This window comes from Parambassis ranga, chromosome 16, assembly GCF_900634625.1.
Source record: "Parambassis ranga chromosome 16, fParRan2.1, whole genome shotgun sequence".
Classification (NCBI taxonomy): Eukaryota; Metazoa; Chordata; class Actinopteri; family Ambassidae; genus Parambassis; species Parambassis ranga.
Window position 1 is genome coordinate 1,884,227 of NC_041036.1, and position 14,510 is coordinate 1,898,736.

Genomic DNA, 14,510 nt, shown 5'->3' on the forward strand with positions numbered 1-14,510 from the left:
CTTCAAACTACTAGTGACCTATATATCCCAAATGTTCCGTCTGTAGGCAGACAGAGATGCTTAGTGCTCTGCTAATATGCTGCGTATCACACCTTCTGTGTAGAAACAGCAACAGCCCAGGCAGTGTCAAAGATACATGTAAAACATACAGTACATACATTAATCCCATAAATAGTTTTTAGGCATTTCTTTATTAGGTCAAAGCAATATTGTGATGTTAATGACCGGTGAACAGTGCTTTTATGGTTTTTTGGTTATCATCTAAACTCAGTCATGTAAAGAATAAGCAACTCCATCACTGATTTATTTTTAGCACAGAGTTTGGTCTAACAATTCATCACTGTTGTTTTCTGATGTTTAGGTGGAGTCCACCCAGAGCATGATCAGGATCGTGGGACTCTCAGCTACTCTGCCCAATTACCTGGATGTGGCCACCTTCCTCCATGTCAACCCCTACATTGGCCTCTTTTTCTTTGACAGTCGCTTCAGACCTGTGCCGCTGGGACAGACCTTCGTTGGCATCAAAAGCACTAACAAGGTAAAAGATCAATGGGATAAACCATTAGGATTATCATATGCAGAGTGTTGTTAGTTAGGTTGTTTCCCAAGAAGTTTGGGTTAAAGATCCAGAAGGGAATGCAAAGGAAGTAACAGCAGGTCAAACAGGGGAACCTTCACACTGACTGTAGTGTTAGTACCACTCAGAGAAACTTAACAATTGTACAAAGATAGAGGGGAGTCACAGGTTAATGCTTAAAATATCCATCGGTTAATCAAAATGTAAATGTAATTGTGTCTTACACAGGTCCAGCAGATGCATGACACGGAAGAGGTCTGTTACAACAAAGTTCTGGAACAGGTTAAAGCCGGACATCAGGTGAGAGCTTCTCTCTGTTTAAGCAGCCTTAATGAATGTATATGTTGTTCTTCCAAAGCTTGAGTTCTGGACTGTCAGTGTGCTCAGATTATTGGTAGATTCTGGTCAATCACACGTCGGTGTGTATTTTTACAGATTAGCATACGCAAAAAAATATTATTATTTTAAGCCGCTTTTATCCCCTTTACAATAAAGCAAAGGAGATTTTTTACCCCAAAAAAAACACATTAATCCCAAAGATGCCTGCTAGGTTCTACTATAATGACCTCATCTTTAAGAAAATCTGAGGTTTTTTGAAAAGACATACAAGCTACTTTCAAGCTGACCTTATGTCTTTAGTTAGCCGTGCTGAGCATTAGTGAACCTTCCTCTGATGTTAATATTCAGCTGTGAGTTGGTTGCTACTTTTCTGATGGCTTCTGGTGACCTGGATGAGCCTTAAAAGATTTCTTAAATATGCAAGAAGAGGCTCACAACCATGACTTAATGATAAAAGACAGGAATGACCTGCATGTAACAGCCAGTGTGTCCTCACATACTGTAGAGCCACAGAAGACAGGCAGCTAAGCAGCAATGTGACTGTAATGGCGCAACTTTGCAAATTCTTACTTCACATGATATTTTGGGATAATTTAGAGGAAAGTGAACAGTACATTCTGCTGCTCACTGATTTGGTAATTGTTAAAAAGGAGCAGCAAAAACGTCAAAACAGTAAATCTAGGTGGGAGCTCTCGGGTAGTAGTGCATCCTGACAGTGAGACTCAGATTGATTATTGCACTGTTTTAATTCTGATTAGCTAAACTCAACATTGTGACGTCTTTCTGCTCGAACTTGAAGGTAAACATAGACAATTGGCAGTGTTGTTACACTGATTTAAGGGTTAAATATGTGTGTTCTTGGCATACAAATGCAGTCTAATCCTGTAAAATGAGAGCAGGGCGGCCTAAAAGATGCAGAGATTCTACTCATTGTAACCCCGCCTCATTAAAGAGGGGCTTCAGTTCCCCTTGTTAGTTTTTCCTGAGCGTGGTAACAAACATGAACCAGACTGTGCTCAGTTTGATTGTTTCACTACCACCATACCTCTGTGAAATGTTCTCAGTACATCTATAACACAACATCTGTCTTCCTAGAAAATGATTTTTTGAACTTTTTTTTATGAATAGGAACTTCTGCAGTAAATATTTTTTTGTGTGAACCTTTCGGAATGAACACCTGCTATCTAACGTCTCTGAAGTCCTTATCTTCCCCACTGTTACCCTCCTGTTCCTTCCCCCTATCCTCCCGCCCACCCACTCACCCACCCACCGCTCATTCTGCTTCCCACTCTACAGCCTCAGAAGGCCTATTGGGAGAAGGAGAGCTGTGAATTCAGACTTTACCATTTAGCTCCCATCTGCTGCAGGAGTTGAGCTCCCTATTGAGAAATGTTGTTATCCCGTCTGCATCACTTTATTGCAAATGCGCACACACACACACACCTACACACCTTTTCTTGCTTTTTTTCTCCTCTCTTGCTTATTCTTTCCCTCAGAGACACACTTAATATGAGTCTTTCTGTAGCCCTTGAGAACTTGTAAGCCAACTTGATTCTGCACCACTGACAAGTTTTTTTTATTTTCTTTTTTTTTATCCGTGGTTGAAACGAGATGAGGCTTCAGTCCAGCTTGTAGGAGGAGGCCGTCGAGTCCACGGCTCAGCTCAGCTCAGCTCAGCTCAGGGAGGCCTCTCCTTCGCTCAATATTAAATTGTCAAGAAGTGGCTGTGACATATATTAATTTCAACTGGGAGGACGTGATGGATGAAATTTCCTTTATGATTTGCCCACCGCCCTCCTGGTGGGAAGCACGCTGCCAGAAAGAAGTTTAATAAGCTGAGAAGCCGGCGGTTACTGCCGACAACGTTTCCACACAGCTCAGTGGTGCTGATAAAACACCTTAGATAAATAACGCTTGCTGCAGTCGTCTCGGCGGACCCTGTGTGTTTTGCGCATATACACAGCTGGTTGCTGAATGCGCCTGCAGTCATGCAATACTGTTTGGTCTAATAATATTTTCCATAACAATGTTTTTAAAAAAAGGTAACTACTCAGGTCTTTTACTGCTATTTAAAGGAAATTATGGAATCCAAACAACTAAATGGTTTTTAAAATATACATACTACACTGTAGACTGGATACATTGGGTCACAGCAACATAAGCTTGTGTCAGAAGGTGCTGGAACTGTTGTTTATGCTCATCCTCTCCAGTACAGTATGCTTTTTTGCCAGTAAATGTAATCCCAAAGTCCAGCTCGACATCCTGCACCTTCTGGTGTGCCTGATTTTTCAGGTGACTGACTTCTGTTTATGCAGTTCAGCCTTCTTCTTGCCTCGTTGCGAAGTCATCCTGGTCCTTGGCCAGTCTTTGCTAGAAAGGGATTCCTCTTGTAGCCTTAATATTATGTGTTGAAACCACAAGAGAAGTCTCTCTCATGTTGACGCCATGTAACTGAATGAGTGAGAATTGTTTCCAGTGATATCTAGAGAAAGGTGGACAACTTTCAGTATCTCTGCATCTCGGTTGGGTGAAAGGTCCTTAGACAGCCGGCTCTTGCCTGGTGTCATGGCCCCCATCCTGGAAAAACATACTTTCTGAAAAATGGCTGTTGTCAAAGCATTCTAGGTCACAATGAAGCCAGATATTTACAACAGGTCACTAGGAGAAATGTCGACTACATGTGTGGGTGCCTGTCTTCTGCCAGTCCTCGACACTGGGCTTCACTCGGTTGTATGTAGGCAAACCTTTGGTCCGCAGCCTGACTGCTAGACTTATCCTCTCAAACATGGCTTTCTCTTTAAATGTCCACCACTCTCTGAAAAAAGGTCAGCCCACATACACATCTCCCAAAGTGTTGACAGCCCATATTCACTGACTAGAGGTGACTGTGTCATTAGATCTTAGCATAAATGACTCGCTGTGTTCCAGCTTGTTTTAAAGTTGTCTGCCTTTTATTCCAAAGTAGTTTCTTGTCTTGCTCCAAGTTTAGAGTTTGTCTTATAATTTCATATATTGAGCCTTGCACGGTCAGACGCCTGCATTCATCACTGTTATATTACCAACATATCACTCGAAAAACAAAAGGTGATTATCTATTCCTATAAACTCTACTGTTGTCTTTAAAAAGCGCCTGAAGACTCATTTATTCAGAGCGGCCTTTCTCTCACCTTTCTCAGATTGTGTTTGTAGTTTCTCTTGCTTGTATTGTATTGTATTATCCTTTTGTAAAGCCCCTTTGAGACTTTTCTTTGTGAAATCTGATAAATAGACTTTCTTAACTCATTGTTATTGTTCGCCCTGTTGTATTGTTATGAATTTTCATTATCATCAGAAGTGACCTTTTCACCCTCTGCCCTTTTTTTCTCAGGTGATGGTGTTCGTTCATGCTCGTAATGCCACGGTGAGGACGGCCATGGGGCTCATCGAGATGGCAAAGAACCATGGAGATTCATGCGTCTTTCAGCCAGACCAGGGTCCAGACTACGGCCAGTGTGAGAAACAGGTAAAGAAATCTTTCATCAAAGGCTGGTCTGGATGTGGAACGCTAACTTAGATTAGCGTGCTAGCTCTGATTGTTGCAGATTAGCTAGCACACATGCTTCAATGAGCATCAACAGATCAAATATTGACTCTGGTGATGAAGCCAGGCTTTACTTTATAGCCGCAGGTTTCAACCTTACATTTGGAGAGATTTTGAAAACTCAGTGAGAGTCAGCCAGAGTTCGAAAGTAAACACACGCCCCTTTCTCTCTGAGCTCACCCCGAAGCCACGCCTCCCAATCACATGGTCGCGCATTACCTGAAGACGAGCTACGGTCTGTGACTTCGGCCATCATGCACGTACCTCTCTGTGCGCGCTGAGCAGGAAGAGAGTGACAACCAGCCAATACTCCACGCAGGGTCCACCCGGAGGATTGGCTGATGTTTTTAGCGTTTTATAGCTTCCACAGATGATTCATATTCTTCGTTTTAATGCCAAACTGCCGAACTAATCGGTTGCTATCGGATTGTAAAGAGAAGTTACACTAATTTAACAAAAAGTGCATCAGAATGAAATCTCCTACCCTGCCTTTAACAGAGTTACCACCTCAAATAAACCTGCAATTTACTCCAGCATTTATGTAACAAACTATACACTTTCATCTCTGCAGGAGCATAAACTGCTCCACTAAAGGCATGGCAGGCAGCTTGAGAGACACTTAACTACATCTCTTGAATGTATTTTACTGTCGGAGACCTGGCTTGATTCAGTGGTGATCTGTAAGCGTAAAGTCATAAAGCTTTCAACCTCACATTGTAAATAATTTTTAAAGACAGTTTAATTTTTGGTAATTTATATACATTATATGTTTATTCAGATGTCTTTGGGTGTCGCTGACACAAAGTCTGTTTGGCAAAGACGGCATGTTTCATGATCCACAGCTCGTTATTGCTCCATGAAGGCAGTTTTGGTCCTATATTGCAAGTGTCGCAGGCATGAGAGCTGATAGCGAGTGTGCGTGTGTGTGTGTGTAATTAATGGTCTCCGCGCTGTGAGAGTACACAGAGGTGGAGCTATATTCTCCCTCAGAGGACGGTCAGTCAGGCTCCCAACTCCCATATTTAAATCTCCTGCAACAGAAGGCAGAGTGATAAATTTAGTAACCTTTTCCTCTGTTCCCTGGGGCTGAGCCAAGATTGATGCGCCTCTAATCTTCTCTCTATTTAAATGGGATATGTATACAAATCAGATCACTTTTCATGCTTTCTAAAACTGGAAATAGAGACGAGATTACGCTAAAAATGGTGCGTCGTGGCCTGGTTATTCTTTGAAACAGTACTTTTATAAGAGCAGTTGTTCCTGCAGTTTATGTATACATGAATGAATCTTCTTGTATATGCACTAACTGTAAATTAATTCACTGCCAGCTCTTCTGCCTGTGTCTCTACATAATGAGTATTATCCACTCCATTAGCTCATCTTTGAGTGTTTGTCAGTCCAGCCTGCTCCGGCAAAGGCAGGGGCATCAGGCTGACTCCACTCTAAGCCCACACAGAGATAATGCACTGCTTATTTGCACTCTGGAAATTGCCCCACATTAATATTTATAGGTGTTTTTTTAATCTCCAATATGCATATGCAGTGGAATAATGCCCCTTTAAGGTCAGTGATGTAATTTTGCTTTTATTTATCCAGCTTTAAAAGTCACTCTGTTTTTCTCACTCCTGTCCGTGCTATTAATTGGCTTTATCTTCCGAGTTGGAGAGGCTGTCAATCAAGCTTAGATATCTGAATACACCCCCACTAGAGTCAATTCTTGAGTCAAGTACAGTTTTTGGAGAGTCTGATTATAAAATGCACTTGAGTCTAAAATGAAAACATTTAGAAAAGAGGACATTTTACACAACAGCACTGCCTTTTAAACGGTGTAGGAAAACTGTGTGGGTGTGACGGAGGGACAGATGAATGAGATGCATAGGAAAGCCCCCTATGTTGTTTGTAATCCGTCTTTGCAATATATATATATATATATATATATATATATATACATATATATATATAGTTACAGCGTGCTAGGGTTATTACATATTTAAATATAAATGCTCGAAAGGGGTTTGATAACATAAAAGTGAGTGAAATCAAGCAGTTCCTGTATTAGATGTAGTTTAGATTTCCTCCATGGTTTACAGTTAATCCTCTAAAGCAACAACAATCCCATCTTTTCCCCTCCCTGTGGCATCTCATTTGTTTTATGGCTAAATTTAATTACGTAGATTTGCAAAGAATGCCTTCAATGTAAGGCTGTGCGGCCACTTTTTTTAGAGTCAGCCGCGCTGCCAGGCCGAGACACAGCACAAAAGTCTGTTTGGTCAGTTATCTAACTCGAGGAGTGTTCTGCCCGTCACTATACGTTGCTGCCTCAGACAAACAGAAGACAAATTTACAGTAAATGAATCATAATTTTCAGACTAATTAAGTGAAATTGGATAATTTCCCACAGCACACCTGATGATGTCTAACGGCACACTGGTTGGGAAACACTGCCTTAGCAGACAATCGGAATTTGTCTGTATACTGTTTCCATTTATAAGGATATTGCTGTAGAGTGGTTCAGCACAAGGCGAGAAAGTCCTGGTTCTGAACTTACCTATAGCACACAGTTGGTTGTTAGCTGTTCTGATGTTTGCCTGAATTCTTGTTCTTCAAGTGCAGTCTGACTGCTGCACTTGTGTGCTTCATACTAATGAAAGGAGTCATGTTGAGTTTTTCTAAAACCCTCTGATTCCTTTTGTTCCCTCAGTTTTTTATACATGGATATTCATATTTTAGTCACCACATAACACAGACTCTGAAGTGGTATATAGATTTCTTATGTGCTGCATCTTAACATATGACGAGGCACACACACTGTAACAGAGGTACTATTAAGCACAAGAACATTTGTTTGGGAAGATGCAGATTTGATTTATTTGCTATTGAGGGAATCCAGTTGTAATGAAAATAGGATGACATTTACAGTAATTGTAGTAAACTGCAGAGGCCTCCCTGCTGGGAGCCGATGGTGTGGAATTGCACGTTTGAATGTTAATCGTTTGTCTCATGCTTGAATATTTCCGTGTTTGACGAGGCGACAACAAAGAGCTTAAAAAAGAAAAGAAACAAACCTACAAACATACCGATAGTGACAGTGTTTATATAATCTTTTAAATGTTTTGATCAATTCTTTACCAATACGTTAAATGACAAATTAAGACATTTCATATAAGATATATTTTACCGTTGCAGCTGCAAACATACATTTTCCTACACAAATATATACTCTGTGTGAACCACAACATTATTATTGTTTTTCAGCCTTTCAGTGCTGCACATAAAGCGTACACATATTAAGTTTTATTCTTTAGTTTCAGTCTGTTCTTTATTTTGCTTTTAGTAGGGACTATTTTCCACAGCGGATTCATACACGTTAGATGCTGTAAGTGAGGGACTATGACTGTGTGGCCCTCTGATGTGCTTTAGTAGTTTGGGGAAAGTGATTTGATGAATACGTATAATGTAAATTTATCACGATTTGATACACAGAAGACATTTGGTGTCAGCTTGTAATTCTAGACTGTAAGAAAATCTAACTTTATGGCGTTCAGTCCTCACAGAGGTTCAGTTCCACTCCTGGCTCTTTGCTGCTGTTATTCCCAGTCTCTGTCTTTCTCCCTCTCTCCGGCCTTTCTCTACAGATCACCAATAAAGAGAAGGATATAAAATAATATGTATATATGTATCATAAATATATACATATATATGTATATGTATGTATATATGTATTATAAATCAGCTGAAATACATTGGCAGCCCTTTTACATACCTATTTTCTCAGCTACTCTCAGATGTGAGCGGTGTGACTGATAGTCGGGCGTCTGGCGTTTTGTCACTGTGTTTGTAATTCAGCTCTGTAGCATTAAAGAGGTTTTAAAACAACAGTCGTGTGTCGCGAAATGAAAATAAATGTGTGTTTGAGGCTGCAGATGTTTGTGATCTCTAACTAAAGCTAGGCACGGCGTAACCTCTGTGCAGGAAAGCTTCGCCTAAAGCTCTCACCTGAGAGTTTTGTATTCAAAAGGCTATTTGACTTTCATTTGCTCTGACAATCCAGCCTCTCCCTTCCTCATCCTCCTCCTCTTCTCCTCACCTCTCCCTCTGTTTTTAGAGCAGAGGAAAGGTAGATTAACTGAGATTTACTGTGGAGGATAAGAGACACCTTGTGGTCCCACAGGCACATTGCACAAAGCTTTTCACGGACTTGTCGTGTTTCATTGTGGAGCTGCACACCTCTGGCAGAATGTGAGAGGAGTGAAGGTAGTGATCGACAGTACAAATGTTCCGACGCACCTTCACTTTGCTTGCATGCACATCTTTTTCTGTAAACTCCTCATCTCTCTGGCCTTCTGATGTGCAGCTCTTGTGTCATTTTGTCTGACAAGATCTGCCAAATGCAGGCAACGCTGATGCCTCTGAGTGCGACGCCTCCAGGGACTCCACAGCAACACCAGACTAGGCTCATTAATGTCTCTGTTTTCTTTCATTTCTGAGCTATTTTTACATGTCTAGTCCACTGCAGGTCCTCTCATTGTGTCAAATCCATGACAGCAGCCTGTCACTGTGCCAAACCAGCTCCCCAGTGCACTGATCAACAACAATGAGCCACACCTCAAAGGCTGGTGGAAGCAGGAGTGACACAGTGGAGTGATAAACACGTAACACAGAAAAAAACAAAACACCTGCCTTAAATAGAAAGACAGCTTCGGAAAACAGTGGGGCAGTGTGAGGAAAGCTGCGTGGAGTGTGAAGTGCTTCTCCATCCAGTCTGGCTCTTCAGGTGCTACAGCTCATCTGCAGTCTCGTAGCCTCGGGGAGCAGCCTCGCATGTTATCATCATGGCGCTGCATAGCAAGTCCATTTCCCTCTTTAATTGCTTCTTCATCAGCATTAAAACAGCTGACTGAAGTGTTAACTCTTCGGCTTTGCCACCCACCACGTTCAAGAACAAAGGGCCAATATCACACACTTGATGGAAAGAGTGTGTCATTGTTGCTTCCTGAAAACTAGACAACAGAAACATGCCTTCTGTGTTTGACAGGGCTCATAGCTTCATCGCTTTCTGTATGCGTTTCAAATACACAGTCAATTTGTTTGTGAATCAGATGGGTTCATTATTTTTATAGCCTTGTCAGTGTCTTGTCTTTTGCATCTGTTGTTTTAGAATATTTGTGAGAAAATCACAACATCCTCTTCTCAGAATTATATTTGGCACAAACAAAATATTGAGTCACGACATTTATCCAAATTATGACTGTATGAGCAGGTTGTTACAGAAAGTATGACTAGGTGAATGCATTTAAATCTCTTAACATTATCACAAAGGACCAGCTTCAGTGGCCTCCTGCTCCACTGGTATTTTTCTACACAGCAGGCTCAGACTACTGCGGTATGATTAAAGCAGCTCATTAAATACAACTTTTTTTGTTGTTTCAGAGGTTTAAAACATTTAAGAGTTGGGCTGCACAGTCAGTATTAAGCACTGACACTGACTTGTACTGCATTCAGACTGCACTCCTTTGACACTGTACTTGTAAATAGACATCTTAATATGTAAATTACACCACAGGAAAGTCTGCATGATCTCTGGTGGAAGAAGTGTGTGTGTGTGTGTGTGTGTGTGCGTGTCTACTATTGCCCAAAAATGAGTTAATAAAACAATTCTGTCAAAACTGACTAATCTTTCCGTGTGAATAGAGTCCATTGCTGAGATGAGCAAAGCGGGCGTATGCTAATCATACAAACTCGTATCAGTGGTTTCAGGAAATGAGCCACTAAAATATAAAAATTGTGAAAATACTGAACAATTTTAGGCTTCATAGGTAGCGCTAAAATAAAATGGCATACTCAGAGAAAGAGGCAGATTGTAATGGAAAAGTGGATGAGAGTGGGTGTGAGTAGAATCTCACCCTCCTCCTCCTCTTCCTCTTCTCCTCTCCTGCCTACCCACCCAACATTAACAACACGCCTCTCAGAGGCTAACATTTCCAGTCGAGGGCCACTAAATGACATCAGCAATTAGACACTGTGGCTCATTTAAACCAAAAAATAAAATAAAAGTAAATGAATAGTGCAGAAACTAGAGTGGTTGTTAGTTGAAGTCATCCATGTTTGGCTCTTCAGGTATTATTTCCCCACATTTGTGGTGTGATTTCACTCTTTGAAATCTCAGCTTTGAAGCTGTAAGTGCTGCACAGGAACGCTGCTGCTTCTACAGTTCTAAAAATGTTTTTTGCTTCAGTCCTGTGTAGCATTTCTCAAAGGATGGGTGATATGGATAAGGCCCAATTGAGCTGTCAAAAATGTAAAAAGCAGTTAGTTCCACCAAGATGTATTTAGCGGTCTCTGAGAAGATTTGAACCTCTAGAATAATCTACTTTAGCTCTGCTGTTAGCTGATGATCTTTACAAAGTCACAACCACGACAGACGGTGAGTGGAGCTGGCAGCTGGCTGTCTGTGGGCCGAGTGAGCTCAGCAGCAGGAGCTGCGGTGAACAGCAGGGCCTAATGGGACCTGATCAGGAGCTTAGGTCACTGCCATCTCAAATACAGTCATGGCACAGCAGACATCAGCGCTAACTCACCTTAGATTAGAGGCTGGAAGCATGGCTGTAACACACCCTGACACCTCAAAGCAAAGCCTCAGCCGTAGCATTTCAATTACCTGCCCTCCCCTTGTTCACGTGGATCTCAGCAAGCACAGTGCACGAGCCGGTCCTGAAGACTCCCACCAGGCCAGAGTTTGCCCTGGTTTTCAGACACATGTGTCTTTATTCTGTGTAGCAGAAGAAGACTGCTCTTTTTACCGGCTGTGACAGTATGCTTTGTATTGCATTCAGATTGTGAGTGTGTGTGCGTGTGTGTGTGTGTGTGTGTGTGTGTGCTGAACAATTCACTCATGAATCTTTACAGGTGTGAAGGTCACGTCAAATTGAAGGCCGGGTTTGAAGATGGGTGCGGGGCGAGGACTCAGTTGCATGGTAGCTGGTGTTATGTTGCATCATTTTAATGGGATTTTTGTAAATCACATCACAAAGGATGGAACTGAAAGTAGAAGGGTACCTGCATAACAAATCGACTTCCATCCTCCTCTATCAGATGACAAGTGTTAAGAGATTATCCCACACATGTGTAAAAGATGCCAAAGTATACAGATTTAATTTTAATTATATAGCATTTATGACCTTTATGTGCCCTGAGCAACCAGGTATGGAAGGAAACCCTTAAATGAATGTTTCTTTTTAACCGTCTTAGTCTGACTTAATTCCATCTGAACGCCAGATGCTCCTGCACAAACAAGAGCCAAGTGTTCTTTAAGAAGGCAGACTTGGATATATGCTGAAATACATAAGGCAGATAGGTGGAGAGAATATTTAATTATCTGGGTATAAGGGACTTACCCACTGACATAACACCAGATTTATATTTCAAACTGCCAAGCAGCTGGTTAATGCTGTTCCTCCTGCTGTTCCAGTACAGTCATGTTACCTTGATTTAATAATAGACTCATTCAAAGATCTTATCCCTCCTATTCCACATAACCCTGAGCATCACCCACCACTGAAATACCTAAAGTCGTGTGTCCAGTGTGAGTCAGGTCTTTATGGCTGAAGGACTGCAAATAAACTGCTGAAAGAGGCAGATAAAGAAAAGAACTGTCCGGGCCTTAGTTCAAACTGACGGTGTCAGCAAAACACTGCAGACTCTCTAAGGGTCTAAAAAATCAAAGTCAGATATCAGATTGTGGCGACCTGCCATAAACATTCCATTGATATAAATGTTCAGACCCAGTCACAGCTTCCTTCATTCCCCTGTTGCCTTTTTTTAACAACATGTAGTGACACAAAACAAGATGGCTTCCTGAAATCTGTGCATGCACATACTTGGATTTTTGCTTTTTATTTGTTGGCGATCTCACAGTTGCTCAGTCCAAGTATGCAAAGAGTGGAACATAAACTGGGAGGCAGACCAGCAGACACGCAAGAGTAGCACATACAGAGCATCTGGAAAGTATTCACAGCACTTTACTTTTTCCACATTTTGTCATGTTACAGCTCTTATTCCAAATTGTATTAAATTAATATCTTACCTCAAAATTCTACACACAATACCCCATCAGGCAATGTTACAAAAAAATCACGTTTACATGAGTATTCACAGCCTTTGCTTAATACTTTGTTGATCCACCTTTGGCAGCAATTACAGCCTCAAGTCTTTTTGAATATGATGCCACAATCTTAGCACACCTATCTTCTTTGCCGTTCTCAAGCTCCATCAGGTTGGATGGGAGACAGGTCTCCCCAGAGATGTTCAATCGGATTCAAGTCTGGACTAGTCTGCCAGTTCCTGCTGCTGAAACACATCCCCATAGCATGATGCTGCCACCACCATGCTTCACTGTAGGGATGGTATTGGCCTGATTTCCTCCAAACATGACGCCTGGCATTCACACCAAAGAGTTCAATCTTTGTCTCATCAGACCAGAGAATTTTGTTTCTCATGGTCTGAGAGTCATTCAGGTGCCTTGTGGTAAATTCCAGACAGGCTGCCATGTTTGTTTTACTAAGGAGTGGCTTTCGTCTGGCCACTCTACCATACAGGCCTGATTGGTGGATTGCTGCAGAGATGGTTGTCCTTCTGGAAGGCTGTCCTCTCTCCACAGAAGAACGCTGGAGCTCTGACAGAGTGACCATCGGGTTCTTGGTCACCTCCCTGACTCAGGCCCTTCTCCCCCGATTGCTCAGTTTAGACAGCTGGCCAGCTCTAGGAGGAGTCCTGGTGGTTCCAGACGTCTTCCATTTATGAATAATGGAGGCCACTGTGCTCAGTGGGACCTTCAAAGCAGCAGAAGGTTTTCTGTGTCCTTCCCCAGATTTGTCCCTCAAGACAATCCTCGCAGGTCTATAGACAATTCCTTTGACTTCATGCTTGGTGTTTGTGCTCTGACATGCACAGTCAATGTGGGACCTTATATAGACAGGTGTGTGCCTTTCAATCATGTCCAATCAACTGAATTTACAGCAGGTGGACTCCAATTAAGCTGTAGAAACATCTCAAGGATGATCAGTGGTAAAAAGAATGCACCTGAGCTCAATTTGAGCTTCATTGCAAAGGCTGTGAATACTTATGTAAATGTGATTTCCTAGTTTTCTATTTTTAATAAATTCAAAAAATGTTGAAGAGATTCATTTAATACAATTTGGAATGAGGCTGTAACATGACAAAATGTGGAAAAAGTGAAGCTCTGTGAATACATTCCGGATACACTGTACTGGTGTGGACTAGAGGAGGAGAGGGGAGAAAGGAGGGAAGGAGGGAGCACATAAATGGGAGGAGACGAGGAGAGGAGCTTAGTGCAGGTGTGCAAGAGTGGCACATAAATGTGGGATAGGACCCGAGTAGGAGGAGAGGAGACGAGATGTTATGGCAGATAGCGGCTGAATTAAAGATCTTAAACATTGAAATTGTCAGACGGAGCTCTGCCGTCTCTCCAGATACAATAATGCAATCCTCTATGCAGATTTTAACCCACCTAAGATGGTTGGATTCAGAGCGGCACTGCAAAATGAAGGAGGAAGAAAAGCCAACAAATGCTAAAATACAGCATGTGTGTGTGTTTTTAGGCAAAAACAAACCTTCAGCAACAATTTAGCTGCTTGTCAGTCAGACAGCCGCAGACCTGCTGCGCATTTGAACACTTACGGTCTCAGTGCACTTTTCTCCACCAGGTTTGCATACAAATGCAGGCATTCATTGCAACCCAAACAGTCAGTGTGTGTGTGTGTGTGTGTGTGTGTGTGTGGCAGACAGCTGCTGGCTATAATGGGCTTTCTCTTTGCGGTGCAGAGGCCTGCTGGGTGCTGACCTCCATTTAGATGCCCAGAGAGAGAGATAAAGCCCTGTGATGAAGGCTCCCCCCAAGCCCGGCCAGGTCACGGGCCTGCTGTCAATCACAGCACACATCTCTATCTGACTGTGTGTGTGTGTGTGTGTGTGTGTGTGTGTGTGTGGTCTCTGTCT

General features: G+C 42.1%; 1 protein-coding gene across 1 annotated transcript in view; it reads left to right on the forward strand.

Annotated features, from left to right (window-relative positions):
* ascc3 (activating signal cointegrator 1 complex subunit 3) overlaps positions 1 to 14,510 on the forward strand; it is a 93,543-nt gene that overhangs the window by 52,941 nt on the left and 26,092 nt on the right. Inside the window, exons 12-14 of the mRNA XM_028424792.1 lie at positions 362 to 538; positions 806 to 877; positions 4,284 to 4,418. Coding sequence (XP_028280593.1) covers positions 362 to 538; positions 806 to 877; positions 4,284 to 4,418 — 384 coding nt within the window. The remainder of the gene's footprint in view (positions 1 to 361; positions 539 to 805; positions 878 to 4,283; positions 4,419 to 14,510) is intronic.